We start from the raw sequence: 19381 nt of genomic DNA, 5'->3' as shown, positions 1-19381 counted from the left end.
GAGAGCCCTTTTTTTTAATCGCCACATTTCCTGGGGCTGGTTTAGTATTTCGCCTTGTATATGCTAAAGACTCAGGAAATTGTTATCAATTTGAATTACATTTCAAAAACAGACTATAGATCTGTTGATGGTGATTTATGTGTAGCCTCTACAGCTCTAGTTCACAGCCCACTGTATTGGTTTGAAGGTGGGTGTTTTGGTCAGGATTTCTGTGGGTGAAACACATGTGTCTGATTTTTCTTTTATTTCTTTTCAGCTTCTGAATCATCTCATCTCACAATACTCAGTAAGTACTTTGAAAAGAATATCCTGTATTAGTCTATGATTTTTAAAAATCCTATATAATTATTTATATCTTAAGAATAAATGCTGCTTCACTGAACTTTAATGAATGGCATAAGGACTGAATAAAACTTTGATTTGTGTCCCTTCTTGAAATACAAAGGCAATAGAAATTTCTTTCAGTGCAGCATAAATGGGTTATAAATTGTGTTCTTTTTCAATGTTATTTTGTCCCTGCCTTAAACTTCAGTGCACGTCAGAATCAACTAGAGTATTTGTTCGAATAGGTCCTTGGAATTCCTCCCTCCAGAGACCCTGATTTGGAGGGCCTGAGGTGAGGCTCAAGAATCCTCAGTTCTATGGAACCACACGAGGACGGTTTGCAGACCACACTTTGAGAAACCATCCTGCATGGCCCAATACTGAATTAAACTTTGGTGTCTGCAATGTAATTTTGGAAGCACTACTTTGCTCAGAGTTTACAAAGAAAGTGACAGAAGGGGTGTGTGTATGTGTGTGTGTGTGTCCTTTAAGTGCTGCCTACTTTTATTTATTGTCAAGTGAATTTAAATTTTTAACATTTTCCCAAACAGTTCTTGGCTACATCGTAAGTTTGACTTGTTGATATTAAAGACTTTTTCACGAGCAGATTGGTAACACTGAACCTTTAACATTGACTTCTCAAAATGGCCTCGACATCCTTGCCCCCTCATCTGGCGAACCCCAGTCCTCCTAGGAGCCTTCTAAGCAGTAGATCCCACAGCTTGGGAACACGTCCCCTGCCTTCAGGGATGACGCATCAACGGATAACACAGGCACAATGACAAAGTGTAAAAAGTGCTGGAGCCAGAAGTGCATGGCAGGAGAGGTGTGAGCAGCCCATCTGGGAGAGCAACCCTGAGGAAGTCACAGGGAGCTGAGGTCGGGAGCAGGTGCAGGAGTAGCCAGGCAGAGTGGGGAAGGAGAGTATTTGCCTCTTACCCCCGGAACTGTTGTCAGGAACTTGAAAGAAACAGACATGGACTTAGGTTGACTGTAGCTACCGTCCCCCAGCTGCCATATACTCTCCTCCCTGCTCAGCTACCCTAATGTGTATCTAGCCAGGGCGATGCTCTGATGGGAGGCTCTCCTGAGGTCCCATTTCTCTGTCTGTGTTCTTGATACACTTGCTGAAGCTCTAGGGAAAAAGACTGCTGATTAGTGAGGTTTTGAAAGTGGTGCTTGCCTTTGGTGGCGGGAAAATATTGGTCTTTGGGGATAAAGGGGTGAAGAGTGGGTGTGTGCACAGCTGTGGTCAGTCTTGGTTCTTATTTGCTTTCTAAGTCCTTGTCTAAATCTGGAGGGAGAGGGCAGGGGCAAGTCTGCAGACATAATCAATGAGGAAATCTCTGGGGAGCTCATTCTTGGTCATGTCTCGAACCGACACATTAAGCAATGAACAATCCACCACTACATCCACTTTGTGTCATCCTCTACCTCCTCCACACTATCCCCTCGGGCTCTCCCCATTCACTTGGGGACAATGAGACTCCATGGCAAGGGCTCACATGAGGCTCCCATCCACAAAGTCCTTAAACCGTACTGAGACAGAGGCAGACTATAGGGCAGAAAAGATAGTGCCTGAGAGTGTGAGATAACCTGTGTGCTTGTGATGGATGAAGGGGAAGGGCTTACCACCTCCTTAAAGATGAAAACTGTGAGGATCAAAATGGTCTTATCTTGAATGGTGCTGCAAAGTCAATAGTAAAGCAATGTGGAGCTTTGGTCAAGGCTGCTGGGTGACTTCCCATTGAAGACCCACCTCTGGTGGGCTATGGAAAGTAGGTTGGCATGGACCACCTTCCTTGCATCAGCTAGAACCACAAGAAGTGGGTTGGTACCAGACAGTGGTTTTGCAGGAGGCAGTACAGGGGAAAATCGTGGACAGGGATGTTACAGTCTGTGTGTCCTTGCCTACTCTGTAAACATCTGTGCCTCAGTTTCTCATCTGTAAGTGCAGATGACAGGGTTTATGGGAGGGTTAAAGCGATAACATATATAAATGGTAAAATGGTATTATCTTCAAGAAACTATGAAGACACAGTAAGTCTTCAATGAATGTTTGCTTAGGTTCTCTTCCTGTAGTGCTCCTCCCCTTAGGCTTCTCTCCCAGCATCATTGGAGTAGCCTACTTGGTAGATATGGGCTGGCTTGATGAAACCTTGCCTATTTTTATGTTCAAGCTCTTCATCAGCAGGTACATTTCTCACCTTCATGAGATTTGTGGCAGTGACTAAGTCCAAATGGAAAGGCACCAGAACTCTTGGAAAATGCTTAGATCTTTGGGAAATACCTTGACAGATCTCTGTGTCGCTTCTGGTTGGGCCATTCTGATGGCTTAGCTGTGTCGGACACTGATCCCCAGTGGTAGAGACCATTCTATCTCCATTTCCTGGAAAACAAACAAGTGGAAGCTTCTCCCTTCAGATAATTTACCACCATTCCTACAATGGCAGCTGGAGTAATCTACAGCCATGTGGTTGATTCTTGGAAGACTACAAATTGGTCTTAATATGTTCAGAAAGGTCTATTCAAAATGTGTGGACAGCAGAACCAGGAACAACTTCAATGTTCTCTTCCATGCTGTGGATGAGCCTTGTCAAGGCTCTGGAGCTCTGAGTTTCTGAGCTGGATGAGTTCGACTGCCATGGGATTAAGCAGGATACCTGGGACCTGGCAGTGGGAATTGCATGGTGTCATGTAGACTGTGTTTAAATGACAGAGTGTTGAATGGAAGGCTCTCTCAGGCACATCTGTCAGCTTGTCCTTGAGTGTGGGAGCAGGGATGGCATGTCAGAAATGAGGTGGGGATGTTCTGGTACAGATGTTCCCTAGTTTGCTATCTCTGTTGAAAGAATGTTCTAGTTTCTGGTTTCTTTTTTTATTTTCTTTTTTCTTTTTTATTATACTTTAAGTTCTAGGGTACATGTGCATAACGTGCAGGTTTGTTACATATGTTTACATGTGCTATATTGGTGTGCTGCACCCATTAACTCGTCATTTACATTAGGTCTATCTCCTAAGGCTATCCCTACCCCCTGCCCCCACCCCACGACAGGCTCCAGTGTGTGATGTTCCTCTTCCTGTGTCCAAGTGTTCTCATTGTTCAATTCCCACCTGTGAGTTAGAACATGCGGTGTTTGGTTTTCTGTTCTTGCGATAGTTTGCTGAGAATGATGGTTTCCAGCTGCATTCATGTCCCTACAAAGGACATGAACTCATCCTTTTTTATGGCTGTATAGTATTCCATGGTGTATATGTGCCACATTTTCTTAATCTAGTCTGTCATTGATGGACATTTGGGTTGGTTCCAAGTCTGCTATTGTGAATAGTGCTGCAATAGACATACATGTGCATGTGTCTTTATAACAGTATGATTTATACTCCTTTGGTTATAAACCCAGTAATGGCATGGCTGGGTCAAATGGTATTTCTAGTTCTAGATCCTTGAGGAATAGCCACACTGTCTCCACAATGGTTGAACTAGTTTACAGTCCCACCAACAGTGTAAAAGTGTTCCTATTTCTCCACATCCTGTCCAGCACCTGTTGTTTCCTGACTTTTTAATGATTACCATTCTAACTGGTGTGAGATGGTATCTCATTGTGGTTTTGATTTGCATTTCTCTGATGGTGAGTGATGATGAGCATTTTTTCATGTGTCTATTGGCGGCATAAATGTCTTCTTTTGAGAAGTATCTGTTCATATCCTTCACCCAATTTTTGATGGGGTTTGTTTTTTTCTTGTAAATTTGTTTGAGTTCTTTGTAGGTTCTGGATATTAGCCCTTTGTCAGATGAGTAGATTGCAAAAATGTTCTCCCATTCTGTAGGTTGCCTGTTCACTCTTATGGTAGTTTCTTTTGCTGTGCAGAAGCTCTTTAGTTTAATTAGATCCCATTTGTCAAATTTGGCTTTTGTTGCCATTGCTTTTGGTGTTTTAGACATGAAGTCCTTGCCCATGCCTATGTCCTGAATGGTATTGCCTAGGTTTTCTTCTAGGGTTTTTGTGGTTTTAGGTCTAACATTTAAGTCTCTAATCCATCTTGAATTACTTTTTGTATAAGGTGTAAGGAAGGGATCCAGTTTCAGCTTTCTAAATATGGCTAGCCAGTTTTCCCAGCATCATTTATTAAATAGGGAATCCTTTCCTTATTTCTTGTTTTTCTCAGGTTTGTCAAAGATCAGATGATTGTGGATGTGTAGTATTATTTCTGAGGGCTCTGTTCTGTTCCATTGGTCTATATCTCTGTTTTGGTACAAGTACCATGCTGTTTTGGTTACTGTAGCCTTGTAGTATAGTTTGAAGTCAGGTAGCATGATGTTTTTTAGTTTGAAGTCAGGTAGCTTTGTTCTTTTGGCTTAGGGTTGTCTTGGCAATGTGTGCTCTTTTTCGGTTCCATATGAATTTTAAAGTAGTTTTTCCAATTCTGTGAAGAAAGTCATTGGTAGCTTAATGGGGATGGCATTGAATCTATAAATTACCTTGGGCAGTATGGCCATTTTCACAATATTGATTCTTCCTATCCATAAGCATGGAATGTTCTTCCTTTGTGTCCTCTTTTATTTCATTGAGCAGTGGTTTCTAGTTTTCCTTGAAGAGGTCCTTCACATCCTTGTAAGTTTGATTCCTAGGTATTTTATTCTATTTGAAGCAATTGTGAATGGGATTCACTCATGATTTGGCTCTCTGTTTGTCTGTTATTGATGTATAAGAATGCTTGCGATTTTTGCACATTGATTTTGTATCCTGAGGCTTTGCTGAAGTTGCTTATCAGCTTAAGGAGATTTTGGGCTGAGACGATGGGGTTTTCTAAATATACAATCATGTCATCTGCAAACAGGGACAATTTGACTTCCTCTTTTCCTAACTGAATACCCCTTATTTCTTTCTCCTGTCTGATTGCCCTGGCCGGAACTTCCAACACTATGTTGAATAGGAGTGGTGAGAGAGGGCACCCCTGTCTTGTGCCAGTTTTCAAAGGGAATGCTTCCAGTTTTTTCCCATTCAGTGTGATATTGGCTGTGGGTTTGTCATAAATAGCTCTTATTATTTTGAGATACGTTCCATCATGAATGTTCTGGTTTCTACTGTGAGTTTCTTCTTCATTTTCAGGGATGTGTAGCCACGTGGTTTCAGTGGCCCCCTTCCTAAGCCATCAGGGCAGCTGGGGGAGCCCATCGTGGAGCTCACATTCAGACTGTTGAGGCAGGTGAAGAGGTTCTCTGACATACAGCAAGTCCTGTCACTGGCCTCTTGGTTCCATTAGAGAAATTCATATCTCTGAACCACAATTGTCAGTGCTATCAGGACCCACATTTACAAAGAATCTGAAGAGCCGGGCATGGTGGTGCATGCCTATAGTTCCAGCTACTCCAGGGCTGGAGGCAGGAGGCTTGCTTGAACCCAGGAATTTGAATCCAGTCTGGGCAGTAGAGCAAAACTCTGTCTCAAAAAATAAAATAATAATCTGATAATTTTGTCAAATGCCTTAATCCTCCTTTTGCCAGGAAGTAAAAAGAAAAGGAATAATGAAAGAAAGTATGTTGGATTGTTAATAAAAATTTAAACATAGCAGACCTTTTTGTATCACATAGATTTTGGTATATAAACATCACAAAAGATAAAAGAATACCATCACAGGTCTTTTTCTAGCAAAATAAGATGATTGAAGTTCTTGCTGCAAAATATCATGTGATGAAATCCCTATGGAAGTGGGTAAGAGTACTGTATTTTATTTTTGTCCTTAGAATTGTATCATTGGCTCCTGGATTCTTGAATTTGAGAAATTCATCTAGGATATCATCATCTGAGGACTCAGAGTCTGAGATTTTTGTTGTACAATCAATTCTAACATTATTTGGTAGAATGCTATATCTTGTATCTTTATATTCCTCTTCTGGTTCATCTAATTATTGCAAAAACATCTTTCTTTGTCAGTTTTCTTCTCTTTGCCATCACAAGTAGAAAATGAAAAAATTCTAATTCCTAACTGCATTCAATGAAAGCTAAAAGCAGACTATGAAGAAAGTATCTCTAGTCTTAAAAAAATCTTCTTGAAAGATAATACAATACTTTGGGCATGGAAGAATTATGACTTATTTCACTCGTTCATCTTCCTTCTAGGCAACTTGACCATTCTACCATTTTCTTACTATTTAATAATTGATGAATAATCATGCAATAATTTATTGGATGATGAAATAGTGAAATGTTTCAAGATATAGGAAAAATAAAATCAGAAGCCAATAATAAATCTTGGATTTATAAAAGGATCTAATGGATTCATATGGTGATTACAAGATAGAATGAGTTTTATCCTTTTAAAAAAATGAATAAATATTGTCTCTGATCTTTGAAAGACCTCTAAATATATAAAAGTTGTGAAATATCAACACTCACAAGTATAGTTAGAACTGCTCAAAAAGAAACTCAAAAGCTACAGTTGAGTCCGACGGACCTTGTCCGGCCTCACTGAATATAAAGATCCAGGGATCTCTAGATTTCCATTTGCTTCAAGATAGAATAAAATGTTTTCAGGTTATGGGTCAGAAGGAACAGAATATCTGACACTAACATATTTTCTTATTTAGGGGGCATCTGAGTGGCTGTTGTCAATGCCAGCTATACTCAAATTTCAGACTGGACAACCAGCTTAAGCTGTCTTCTCTTGTCCAGCCCTTCTTTCCAAGTATAGATTACATCCTGTAGCTATAAGCTGTAGCGTTAGGGGCCTAGTAAAGAGACATATGTGCTTCATTACATCTAAAATGATCGAACTCCTCATATCCAATCCCCTTGCTTTAATCTGCTATTGCAAAATTATTTAGCAAGAACGTCGGAGACACACAAACCCAAGATTGAGCCACAGCGCCCTCTGGTGTGATTGTACGGTGAAGTGAAAGCCAATTTCTGTGACTCATAGGAAATCATTTCTAAACAGTGTTTCTAAGACGAATTTGCGTTCTTTCCAGGTGAGTGGATCCCAAGTACTACAGACTACGGTAAGACCTTTTCTTCACTCGTCTTCCCTGGTGGGGTTGGTACCAGTTCTCCTCTGCTGCTGTTGGCTAGTTGAGGCTGAGCACAGCCCAGGTCACAGAGCAAACACCCGCCTTGCGAACGCAGGAATGCCGGGGAGACAGGAGACGTGGGTGCCAAGACCTGGGGCATATCCCAAGTGCACACTCGGTCAATCCCAGCTGTCGTTCTCCTTCCTCTTGCTCTCTGACTCTCAGTCATTTATCAGATGAGGTTAGCTTCAGTTTGGTGTGAGGAGAGATAGTTGAAAATAAAGGTCAGTACCTTTTCTTTTTTTTTTTTTTTTTGAAACGGAGTCTCGCTCTGTCGCCAGACTGGAGTGCAGTGGTGCAATCTCAACTCACTGCAATCTCCGCCTCCCGGGTTCAAGCAATTTTCCTGCCTCAGCCTCCAGAGTAGCTGGGACTACAGGCACGCACCACCACGCCCAGCTAATTTTTGTATTTTTAGTAGAGATGGGGTTTCGCCATGTTGGCCAGGATGGTCTCGATCTCTTGACCTCATGATCCACCCACCTCAGATTCCCAAAGTGCTGGGATTACAGGCGTGAGTCACTGCGCCCAGCCCACCTTTCTTTTCACTAATAATGACAGGTGTCTTGAAGATCACTAAACTCTACCAAATACTTGCTATATACCATGCGTAAAATGATTTTCATGTATGAAATGAATAGATATATTTAAAAAATACTTAAAATACCACCTGGCACACAGTAAGTGCCCAACTAATGCCCATAGTGAGTGCTATTGTCATGAAATCTTCCCAAGAACACTTTGAGGTAAGTAATATGATTATGCCCATTTTGCAGATGGGAAAACCAGGACACAGTTAGCTAATTTGTCAATATTTCTATGTCTAAGATTATGTGTCTGGTGAGTAGCAGGGCAGAGATTTGAGCCTAGGATGGGTGCCTCTTCCTACCCTTGCCCTGGTCTTTGACTTTGGCTAAATGTCCCCGCCTCTCCAGTGAGAGTGTGCAGAACTTTGTGCCTAAGTTTGATTTTTCAGGGTCTTCTATATGTTCACTTAGGATGACTCTGCTCCTAGGCCCTTTGCCCTATTGAGGTTCAGTCCCTCCCTTTCCAAGACATGACTTGAGAGATCCAGAAATGGCCTGGGAAAGGCAGCTTTCTGACCAACACCCAGCAAGGGAGAGTCTGAGGCAGGGAGACTGAGCACTTTTCTGGAAGGACCATTCACAGGGTGACCAGGAGGGGGTGCATTGCCCCGCTGCACCTCTAGGTTCATCTCTGCACCAGAAGAGATGTAGATGGCATAGAAGGTAGCGTGTTTAGCTCCTAAGAGGGTCTGAACAGGCGTCTCCTCCATAGATTGTGTTCCTGAATCAGGGGAGTGACAGAGCATGGGAGGTTCTCAATGTATTTTGGGGATGCCCTGAAGATGGTGCAGGTGGCCTTTCCTCCCTCTGGGAGAAAAAGCAACCTGCCCCCTTCCCTTGCATCCCATTCCAGCCTCTCACTCTGTGACCACAAGTTTCTCATAATCTCAAACGCACCATTGAAAAGCCACACCCAGGATCTGGCTCATACTCTCAGGATGGTGGGCTGCACCCCTCGGGACCTGTGCCTCTTTTCCTCACACATCAATGCAGCTTACCCCAGTGGGTGGTCTAGTGGCATTGTGTCAGGCAGGAACGTGGTACTTACTGACTTCCCAGCATGGCCAGCTCCACGGTGGGAAGCAGGCTGTTTCAGCCCCTGCCAGGATAGGAATCTGGAAAAGTAGGTCAAAGCTTGCTCTTGGACTTGATCCTGATGGGACTGGAGAGTATATTGAAGCATTTTGAGCAAGGAATTGAATTGAATATATATTTGTACTTTGTAAAGATAAAACTTGAAGACCACCTGGAGACTGATGAATCCTCTTAGCATGGAAATGGGCACAGAGTAAGCACTCCATCAATGCTGGTTGAATCAATGAATGTGGATGGACTAGAGAAAGGAAGAGCAGAGACTGAGGATTCAGCTGGGAGGAGGCCAGGTTCAAGGGGATGAAGGCTTATCCCGGTGAAATGGCAGTGGGAATGACAAGAAAAGAATGACCTTGGTGATGTTAGATGTCGGACATGAGGAGAAGGAGGAGTCGAATATGATGCCCTCGTTCCCAGCATGGTTGATGTGGAGCATGATGACATCCTTAATTCAAATGGAGGGAAGAGGCTGTATTGAGTTTGGGATGATGTAGGGGATGGGATGGCCAGGAGGCCACTGAAAATGCTGGTCTAGAGCTCAGGGCTGGGCTGTCAGGGCTGAGTCAGGATCAGAGAGGTGGATTTGGGGGTCTTCTGGAAAGTTCTCAGAGTACATGAGGTTCTCCAGGGGGAAAATACAGAATGAGAGGAGGGCAAAGACAGAATGTGGAAGAACAAGGATATTTGAGGTCCTGTGGGGAGAAGGATTATAAATAGGCAGGGTGGTGAGAGGAAGAAGGGGGAGGGAAGTGGGTAGGGATGCAAGTCAAGGCAGCCAAGAGCACCAGGATAAGGGCTTCTTGCTGTGTCACTGCAGGTCTGCCTCTGAGACTGGTGAATGGAGGTGACCTGTGTCAGGGCCGGGTGGAGGTCCAGTACCAAGGCTACTGGGGCACTGTGTGTGATGACAGCTGGGATGCCCAGGATGCAGATGTTGTCTGCAGGCAGCTTGGCTGTGGCTATTCCGTGTCAGCCCTTCGGGGCCCACTTTGGTCAGGGCTTGAGAAACATTCTCTTGGGTGATGTGCATTGCTCGGGAAGGGAGCCCCACCTGTCAAGCTGTCCCCACAGCGGATGGTATAACTACGAATGTGGCCACAGGGAAGATGCTGGTGTCATGTGCTCTGGTAGTGTGGATATCACCTTGCTCTGTGTATGTGCAACTCTGAGCCAATATCAACACACGTGAGCATGTGTGTGTATGTATGTGTGTGCTCTGCAGCTTACTTGCTTTGCAGTAAGTCATGTCTTAATTGATATTGGAGGGCAGGTGGTTACTGGCCCTTTTCATAGACAATGAAGATCAAGGGATCATCAGGCTGTCCTGAAGCTGGATGTGGTGGAGGCAGGCTTCAGTCTCAGGCCCCCAGAGCCTGCTGATGCAATCACCTCATGGACTGGTTCTGATGAGCAGCATCACAACGACCCCTCGCCTCGGATACCAAATAAATATCTTCCTAAGTGGCAGTTTCTCCTCCTTTAAAGGCTGAGGAAGATAGGGGAACTGCTGGTCCTTAAGACATAAATGTATACCAACATCAAATTGAGGAGTAACCCAAAACATTCTCTTTATTGGGAATTAAATAAAAGATACTTAAAATCCTCAATGGAAAAGAGAACTTCTCCTGGACCCAACCCAGCAAATCCCAGTGCTGATGTCCTTTGTTCACATAGTGCCAGGATGTGCGCAGAGACCAAGGGGTTCTTTGATCCACAAATAAACCTCCAAGGACACTGGCCAATGGCATGCTCCCCAAAGAGGAGTTTCGGGTTAAACTGTCCACTTCTAGAGGAACCGTGGCATTTGCTGTGTGGACTGGCCTGAGCCCATGCCTCTGTGCATGGGATGTGCCCTTGATAATCCAACCACCATGTAGGACTGGGCTCCCCAAGGGGGCATGGTCCTATATGCAGCCACCTTGTGAGTGGTTTAGTTTTGCATTCGGAAAAGGTTGGTTTTCTTTGGAAACCACCTTTTTTCTGGTTGAATCACGTTCTCAGGAATGCTTCAGTGATGGTAAATATTTGTCATTTGAGGGTGTGTTTGAGCTATAGAAACGGCCAGGTGTTATTTGTCATCCAATCTTGTGACTAGGATGGGGCTGTGAATGGACTGGGTGACTTTTTGAATAGCGGCTGTGGCAGCAGAGCAGATTGGGAGAGGGTAACAAGAGCAAAGGATGCTTGTGCGGCATCCTAGCCCAGCCTGGGGCCATTATGGTGACAGAGGGATTGGCAGTTGATTGGCTCTTAGTAATGGAGCCTGCACTTAGGCCCTGTGCTTCCGGTCTTTGCTTGAGAGCTGAGGAAGCTATGGACCAGCCCTTCCCAAGCAAGGGTTACCATCAATGAGCTCTTCCTTTCTCCACCCTGCAGGTTCTCTGATTCCCTCGGAGACGTCCCCGGAGGTAACATCAGTAGAAGGTAATGTCTACTATGGGAGATCCCTGTGGGCTCATTTCCCCACTGCACCCCTAGGTTCATCTCTGATCCAGAAGAGGTGCAGAGGGCATAGAAGGTAGGGTGCTGGCATCATGTGCTCAGGTAGTGTGGATATCACCTTGCACTGTGTATGTGCAACTCTGAGTCAATATCACCACACATGAGCACGTGTTTGTACACTTGTGTGTGTTCTGCAGTTACTTGCTTTGCTGTAAGTGATGTCTTAGTTGATGTTGCAGGGTAGGTGTCACTGCCCCCTTTTCATAGACAATGAAGGTCAAGGGATCATCTGCCTGTTCTTCTGAAGCTGGATGTGGTAGAGGCAGGCTTCAGTCTCAGCCCCTCAGAGCCTGCTGATGCAATCACTTCATGGACTAGTTCTGATGAGCAGCATCAGGACCACCCCTGTCCTGCGATACCAAACATATATCTTCCTAAGTGGCAGTTTTTCCTTTTTTTATAGGCTGAGGAGGATGGGGGAACTGCTAGTCCTTAAGACATAAATATATCCCAACATCAAATTGAAGAGTATAACTATAGCTTTCTCTTTATTAGGAATTAAATGACAAATAAAAGATACTTAACATCCTCAATGGAAAAGAGAACTTCTCCTGGACCCAACCCAGCAAATCCCAGTTCTGATTTCCTTTGTTTACATAGAGCCAGGATGTCTGTGGGCACCAAGGGGATTTTTAATCCACAAAGAAACCTACAAGGACACTGTCCCATGGTGTGATCCCCAAAGAGGGGTTTCTAGCTAAACTGTCCACTTGTAGAGCAACTCTGGCATTTAGTGTGTGGGCTGGACTGAGCCCATGCTCATGCTACCATGCTACCAGGCTACCATGCCTGGGATGTGCCCTTGATAATCCAACTACCAAGTGGGACTGGGCTCCCCAAGGGGGCATCGTCCTCCTTGCAGCCAGTTTGTGAGTGGCTTAGTTTTGTGTTCTGGAAAGGTTGGTTTTCCTTCAGAACCACCTTTTTTTCTAGATGAACCACCTTCTCAGGAATATTTCAGTGATGGTGAATATTTGTCATTTCAGGGTGTGTTTGAGGTATAGAAATAGTCTGATGTTCACGGTGGCTCACATCTGTAATCCTAGCACTTTGGGAGGCTGAGGCAGGTGGATCATGAGGTCAGGAGTTCAAGACCAGCCTGGCCAAGATGGTGAAACCCTGTCTCTACTAAAAATATAAAAAAAATTAGCTGGGCGTGGTGGCACGCGCCTGTAATCCCAGCTACTCTGGAGGCTGAGGCAGAGAATTGCTTAAACCTGCAGGGGTGGAGGTTGCAGTGAGCTGAGATCATGCCACTGCACTCCAGCCTGGGTGACAGAGCAAGATTCCGTCTCACAAAAAAAAAAAAAAAAAAAAAGAGCCTGTGCGCGGTGGCTCACGCCTGTAATCCCAGCACTTTGGGAGGCTGAGGCGGGCGGATCATGAGGTCAGGAGGTCAAGACCATCCTGGCAAATATGGTGAAACTCTGTCTCTACTAAAAATACAAAAAAATTAACCGGGCATGGTGGTAGGCACCTGTAGTCCCAGCTACTCAGGAGGCTGAGGTAGGAGAATGGCGTGAACCCGGTGGGGGCAGAGCTTGCAGTAAGCAGAGATCACGCCACTGCACTCCAGCCTGGGTGACAAAGCAAGACTCTGTCTCAAAAAAAAGAAGAAAAAAAAAATACCCTGATGTTATTTGACGTTCAATCTTGTGACTAGCATGGGGCTGTGAATAGACTGGGTGGCTTTTTGAATAGAGGTCGTGGCAGTAGAGGAGGTGGGGGAAGTGTAATAAGAGCAAAGGACACTTGTGTGGCATCCTAGCCCAGCCTGGGGCCGTTGTGGTGACAGAGTGATTGGTACTTTGTTGGCTTTTAGCAATGGAGGGTGCGGTTAGGCCCTGTGCTTCCAGCCCTTGCTTGAGAGCTGAGGAAGCCATGGGCCAACCCTCCCAAAGCGAGGGATGCCATCGATGAGCTCTTCCTTTCCCACCCAGCGGTTTCTCCATTTCCCTTGGAGGCGCCCCTGGAGTCAACTAGAGTATTAGAAGGTAACGTCTCCTATGGGGAATCCCTGTGGGCTTCTTACCCCACTGTACCCCTAGGTTTGTCTCTGATTCAGACGAGGTCCAGAGGGCATAGAAGGTAGGGTGCTGGCGTCATGTGCTCGGGTAGTGTGGATGTCACCTTACACTGTGTATGTGCAACTCTGAGTCAATATCACCACACATGAGCACGTGTGGTTTCATATGTGTGTGCTCTGCAGTTACTTGCTTCGATGTAAGTCATATCTCAATTGATGTTGGAAGGTAGGTGATACTGCCCCTTTTCATAGACAATGAAGGTCAAGGGATCATCTGCCTGTCCTTCTGAAGCTGGATGTGGTACAGGCAGGCTTCAGTCTCAGCCCTTCAGAGTCTGCTGATGCAATCACTTCGTGGACTAGTTCTGATGAGCAGCATCATGACCACCCTGTCCTGGGATACAAATAAATACCTTCCTAGGGGGATGTTTCTCCTCTTTTAAAGGCTAAGGAGGATGGGGAAACTGCTGGTCCTTAAGACAGAAATGTATACCAACATCAAATTGAGGAGTAACCCAAGGCATTCTCTTTATTGGGAATTAAATGACAAATAAAAGATACTTAATATTCTCAATGGAAAAGAGAACTTCTCGCGGACCTGACCCAGCAAATCCCAGTTCTGATTTCCTTTGTCCACACAGTGCCAGGATGTGTGCAGACACCAAGGGGTTTTTTAATCCACAAAGAAACCTACAAGGACACTGTCCCATGGTGTGATCCCCAAAGAGGAGTTTCTGGTTAAACTGTCTACTTTGAGAGCAACTCTGGCATTTGGAGTGTGGGCTGGACTGAGCCTAGGCTACCATGCCTGGGGTGTGCCCTTGATAATCCAACTACCAAGTGGGACTGGGCTCCCCAAGGGGGCATTGTCCTCCATGCAGCCGCTTTGTGAGTGGCTTAGTGTTGCATTCTGGAAAGGTTGGTTTGCTTTCAAAACCACCTTTTTTCTAGTTGAACCAACTTCTCAGGAATATTCCAGTCATGGTGAATATTTGTCATTTGAGGGTGTGTTTGAGCCATAGACACAGTCAGATGTCTTTTGGTATTCAATCTTGTGACTAGCCTGGGGTTGTGAATGGACTGGGTAACCTCTTGAATAGAGGCTGTGGCAGCAGAGGAGGTGGGGGTAGGGTAATAATAGTAAAGGATGCTCGTCTGGCATCCTAGCCCAATCTGGGATCAGTACAAGGACAGAGCGATTGGCACATGGTTGGCTTTTAGCAATGGAGGGTCCCCTTAGGCCCTGTGTTTCCAGCCCTTGCTTCAGAGCTAAGGAAGCCATGGACCAACCCTCCCCAAGCGAGGGCTACCATTAATGAGCTCCTCCTTTCTCCACCCTGCAGGTTCTGTGTTTCCCTCGGAGACAACCCTGGCGTCAACTATAGCAGAAGGTAACATCTACTATGGGGGATCCCTGTGGGCTTATTACCCCACTGCACCCCTAGGTTCATCTCTGATCCAGAACAGGTGCAGAGAGCATAGAAAGTAGTATACTGGCGTCATGTGCTCAGGTAGTGTGGATGTCACCTTACACTGTGTATGTGCAACTCTGAGTCAATATCACCACACATGAGCTCATGTGTATACTTATGAGTGTGCTCTATAGTTTACTTGCTTTGATGTAAGTCATGTCTTAATTGATGTTGGAGGGCAGGTGGTACCACCCCTTTTCATAGATAGTGCAGGTCAATGGATCATCTGCCTGTCTTTCTAAAGCTGAATGTGGTAGAGGTAGGCTTCAGTCTCAGCCCCCTGGAGCCTGCTGATACAATCACCTGGTAGACTAGTTCTGACGAGCAATATCACAACCACCCCTGGCCTAGGATACCATATATCTTCCTAAGTGGCAGTTTCTCCTCTTTTAAAGGCTGAGAAGGATGGAGGGGTTTTTTAATCCACAAAGAAACCTCCAAGGACACTGTCCCATCGTGTGTTCCCCAAAGAAGAGTTTCTGGTTAAACTGTCTACTTTGAGAGCAACTCTGGCATTTGGAGTGTGGGCTGGACTGAGCCCATGCTACCATGCCTGGGGTGTGCTCTTGATAATCCAGCTACCAAGTGGGACTGGGCTCCCCAAGGGGGCATCGTCCTCCATGCAGCCGCTTTGTGAGTGGCTTAGTGTTGCATTCTGGAAAGGTTGGTTTTCTTTCAAAACTACCTTTTTTCTAGTTGAACCACTTCTCAGGAATATTCCAGTCATGGTGAATATTTGTCATTTGAGGGTGTGTTTTGTCATTTGAGGAGGTGGGGATAGGGTGACAAGAGTAAAGGATGCTCATGTGGCATCCTAGCCAGCCTGGGACCAGTACAATGACAGAGTGATTGGCACATGGTTGGCTTTTAGCAATGGAGGGTGCCCTTCAGCCCTGTGTTTCCAGCCCTTGCTTCAGAGCTGAGGAAGCCATAGACCAATCCTCCCCAAGTGAGGGCTACCGTTAATGAGCTCCTCCTTTCTCCACCCTGCAGGTTCTGTGTTTCCCTCAGAGGCGCCCCTGGAGTCAACTGTAGCAGAAGGTAACGTCTACTGTGAGGGATCCCTGTGGGCTCATTACCACTCTGCACCCCTAGGTTCATCTCTGATTCAGATGAGGTGCAGAGGGCCTAGAAAGTAGGGTGCTTAGTTCCCAAGAGGGGCCCTTCCACATAAGGCCTCAGGTCTGAACAGGTATCTCTTGCATCGATCGTGTCTGAGACTGAGGAGGAATCAACTTGAAGATACATCTCCAAGGAGTTCTCAGTGGAGCCTTTTGTTTCTAGAGATTCTGTTATCCTTGCTTGTTGCTCACTCCTATGTTCCTCACCCAGCTGTGCTCATCTCTGGCCAGCCTATGGTGCTGGATCTCTGGCTACAGGGCTTTGAGACGCAGGTGCCTACCTGCTAACGTAGCCAAATTGCTAGGACAGCATCCTTGCCCTTGCCCTTTCTTTAAGCCCATGTTAGGCCACCCTTGTTTCTTCTTAACAGAGAGAAATCACAATCCTTCAACTCATGGACATCAGAGGTCAGGTACTTCCCCCTTGGGTACCTCCAGTGAGAAATCTGGGAGACATAGTCAATACAGCCTGGGATGCTGGCAGTCTGGGCTTTGGGAAGGGAAGTCACTTTCCATTTCCCATGGGAAACCTTGGCCCTAGGAGAAGCTCAAGGACAACATTCTCACCAAAGCCTCTGCCCTGCCCAGGGTTGGCATGCAGCAGTTGGGAATGCTGATGGTACATGCATCAGGCCCTCCCATTCCTCAGATCATCTGCTTTCTTCTCCCTCTGGCCCATGGGGTGAGGCCTGACTTAACCTCTTTCTCTTTCCTATGATGAAGGACACAGAAGACACTAGGAATGAGGGTGAGATTGGCTTTATTCTGACTTAGCCATGTCCCTTACCAAGATTCCCACATTTTGTTATTTGCAGCAGCTATAAGAGGAGAATCTGTTCCTTCCTCTGGAGTGGTTTCCCCTGAGGACCCTTTTACATGTTAAGGACCACACCTCGGCCTGACAAGCCCTTTGGTATAACTGGTCCGGCCAGGGATGGGAGCAAGGGGGTGGAGGGATTTGACTGATCTGCCTGTCACACAGGACTGCAGATAGGACTTACTCGGAGTTGCTCTTATCAGGAACTCCAGTGTCAGGTGGGAGTCACATTTCTTCTAGATCCAGAGACCTCATGTAGAAGCCCAGTGGAGAGCTCAGACAGAAGCTGAGTGTTGTGGCTGCAGTGGGTTAAGGGTAACTCTCAGGTCCCTTCCTCTCCAAGTCCTAGCACTCAGTCAGTTTTTGTAGGTGCCCTGGACAAATTCCAGGGCTCTGGAGCAATTAAAAAACAGAGATTCCAAGCCAGTATCTTACTTAAAGGGGACTATTAGAAGCATTTCCACTAGTGTGAAAAATAAGGCAAGTATGCCCTCCATCCCCACTGCTGTTCAATGTCATACTGGCAATAATAGCCAATGCAATTAGAGAAGAGAAATCAATTAGAGGCATAATAATGGGAAAAGTTATTTTTGCATATCTCTCCTGGAGTTCTGTATAGGTTACATGTAGGCATATCAGAATCAGAGTGAGTATGTTGGTACAGAAATATTTCCTCCACAAGCAGCCCTTTAGAATTGAAGAACTCAGTGCTAGACAGGTTTCTTGACTTTCCCAAAGTTACACAGCAAGACAATATCCAGATCAGGAGTGATGGCTTCTCAGCAGATCCTAGTTTACTTTCAGCCCATGAGTGTCTTCAAAGGAGATCTAATTTTATATTTTCTGTTTTTTTGTTTTGTTTTGTTTTGTTTTTCATCTTCTACAATTGGCAAATGCAGAGACTACCATCACAAATACCGAGTCTACTGTTGTGACAGGTAATCAGTAATTTTGAGTCTGTTTCTGTATGTCATGATGCCAACTATATCCATGGGCTTTACTGTTATTCAGGAAAAATTTTAGGGAATGGGATGGGACGGAATGTTGTGAGTAGACAGTGACCTAGATCCCAGAGGTCAGCTAGAGTGAAGATTCCTTCATTGCCCATGTTCCTGGGGATAGGGAGAAATCAGTCAGAATGTGGCATCTCCAAGAGCCTTTGTGCTTTGGAAGCAGAGACCAGTGGGATCAGTCTCCAGTCCAGAGTGACAGCCCAGCTCCCCCATCTCCACAGCTCTGTGCTGACCCCAGCCATCCTGGCCCTGAGGAAGGCTATAAGGCCAGGAAGATCACGTGCAAAATGTGCTCCAAGCCAACCTTAGAGCTGCAGATACACATCAGAGCTCCTTCCAGGACATCCTGATGTCATCACGCTGCTCTTCAGTGTGGGATGTTATGTGTCCCCTGTCTGAGTGAATCAGGCAGAGCCCATGGTCTGCTTAGAGAAGGGTCTTGTGTATCTCTAGGCCCCTTCCAGGATGCAGATTAGGAGGAGCCTTTTATTCTCCTCCAGCAGAAGCTCTAAGACTTGGGTTTGGGCCAAGCAGTCACTGTCCTCTTCCCCACGAAGAACTCTAACCTTAAGGCATGTTAGAGCCCAGCCTAGTTAGAGATTCTTTCAAAGATATTTGCCTATGGGAAAGACCCTGAATGCCCTGCAGGCTCTGAGACCTTGTCTCTCAGCAGGAGTGTACAAGAGAAATTCTGTGCCTTCCTCTAGGATCTGGTTATGGTTTGGCCCTGAGGCTGGTGAATGGAGATGGCAGGTGTCAGGGTCGGGTGGAGGTTCTGTATCAAGGCTCCTGGGGCACCGTGTGTGATGACAGCTGGGACACCAATGATGCCAACGTGGTCTGCAGGCAGCTGGGTTGTGGCTGGGCCACGTCAGCTCCAGGAAATGCCCGGTTTGGCCAGGGCTCAGGACCCATTGTCCTGGATGATGTGCGCTGCTCAGGGTACGAGTCCTACCTGTGGAGCTGCCCCCACAATGGCTGGCTCTCCCATAACTGTGGCCATAGTGAAGATGCTGGTGTTATCTGCTCAGGTAGGCATCAAAGATCTCTGGAGGGTCAGGTGTGGTGGCTCACAACTGTAATCCCAGCACTTTGGGAGGATGAGGCAGGCAGATTGCTTGAGCTCAGGTGTTCAAGACCAGCTCTGGGCAAGATGGCAAACCCCGTCTTTATTAAAAAAGGAAAATCACTTGGGCCCATTCTGGGGATAGACTGTATTCAGAGAATATAGTGACAAACAGGTTTCTCACTCCAGGGCCCCCGCCCAAGACTTTCCTGGTTATCTGGTGGCTCTGGAGTTTAGTTGGGCAACTGGCCTGTGGGTACAATGCCATGGTCAGCACGGATCTCCAAGCTGC

The 19381-nt window shown here is 45.8% G+C and overlaps 1 protein-coding gene across 1 annotated transcript in view; it reads left to right on the top strand.

Moving 5' to 3' along the window:
• Positions 1–19381, top strand: part of DMBT1 (deleted in malignant brain tumors 1) — an 89781-nt gene that overhangs the window by 9350 nt on the left and 61050 nt on the right. Inside the window, exons 2-6 of the mRNA XM_023224398.2 lie at positions 7295–7324; positions 11449–11496; positions 14944–14991; positions 16027–16113; positions 18731–19054. Coding sequence (XP_023080166.2) covers positions 7295–7324; positions 11449–11496; positions 14944–14991; positions 16027–16113; positions 18731–19054 — 537 coding nt within the window. The remainder of the gene's footprint in view (positions 1–7294; positions 7325–11448; positions 11497–14943; positions 14992–16026; positions 16114–18730; positions 19055–19381) is intronic.

This window comes from Piliocolobus tephrosceles, chromosome 9, assembly GCF_002776525.5.
Source record: "Piliocolobus tephrosceles isolate RC106 chromosome 9, ASM277652v3, whole genome shotgun sequence".
NCBI classification, from domain to species: domain Eukaryota; kingdom Metazoa; phylum Chordata; class Mammalia; order Primates; family Cercopithecidae; genus Piliocolobus; species Piliocolobus tephrosceles.
This window is presented reverse-complemented; position numbering and strand designations above follow the sequence as displayed.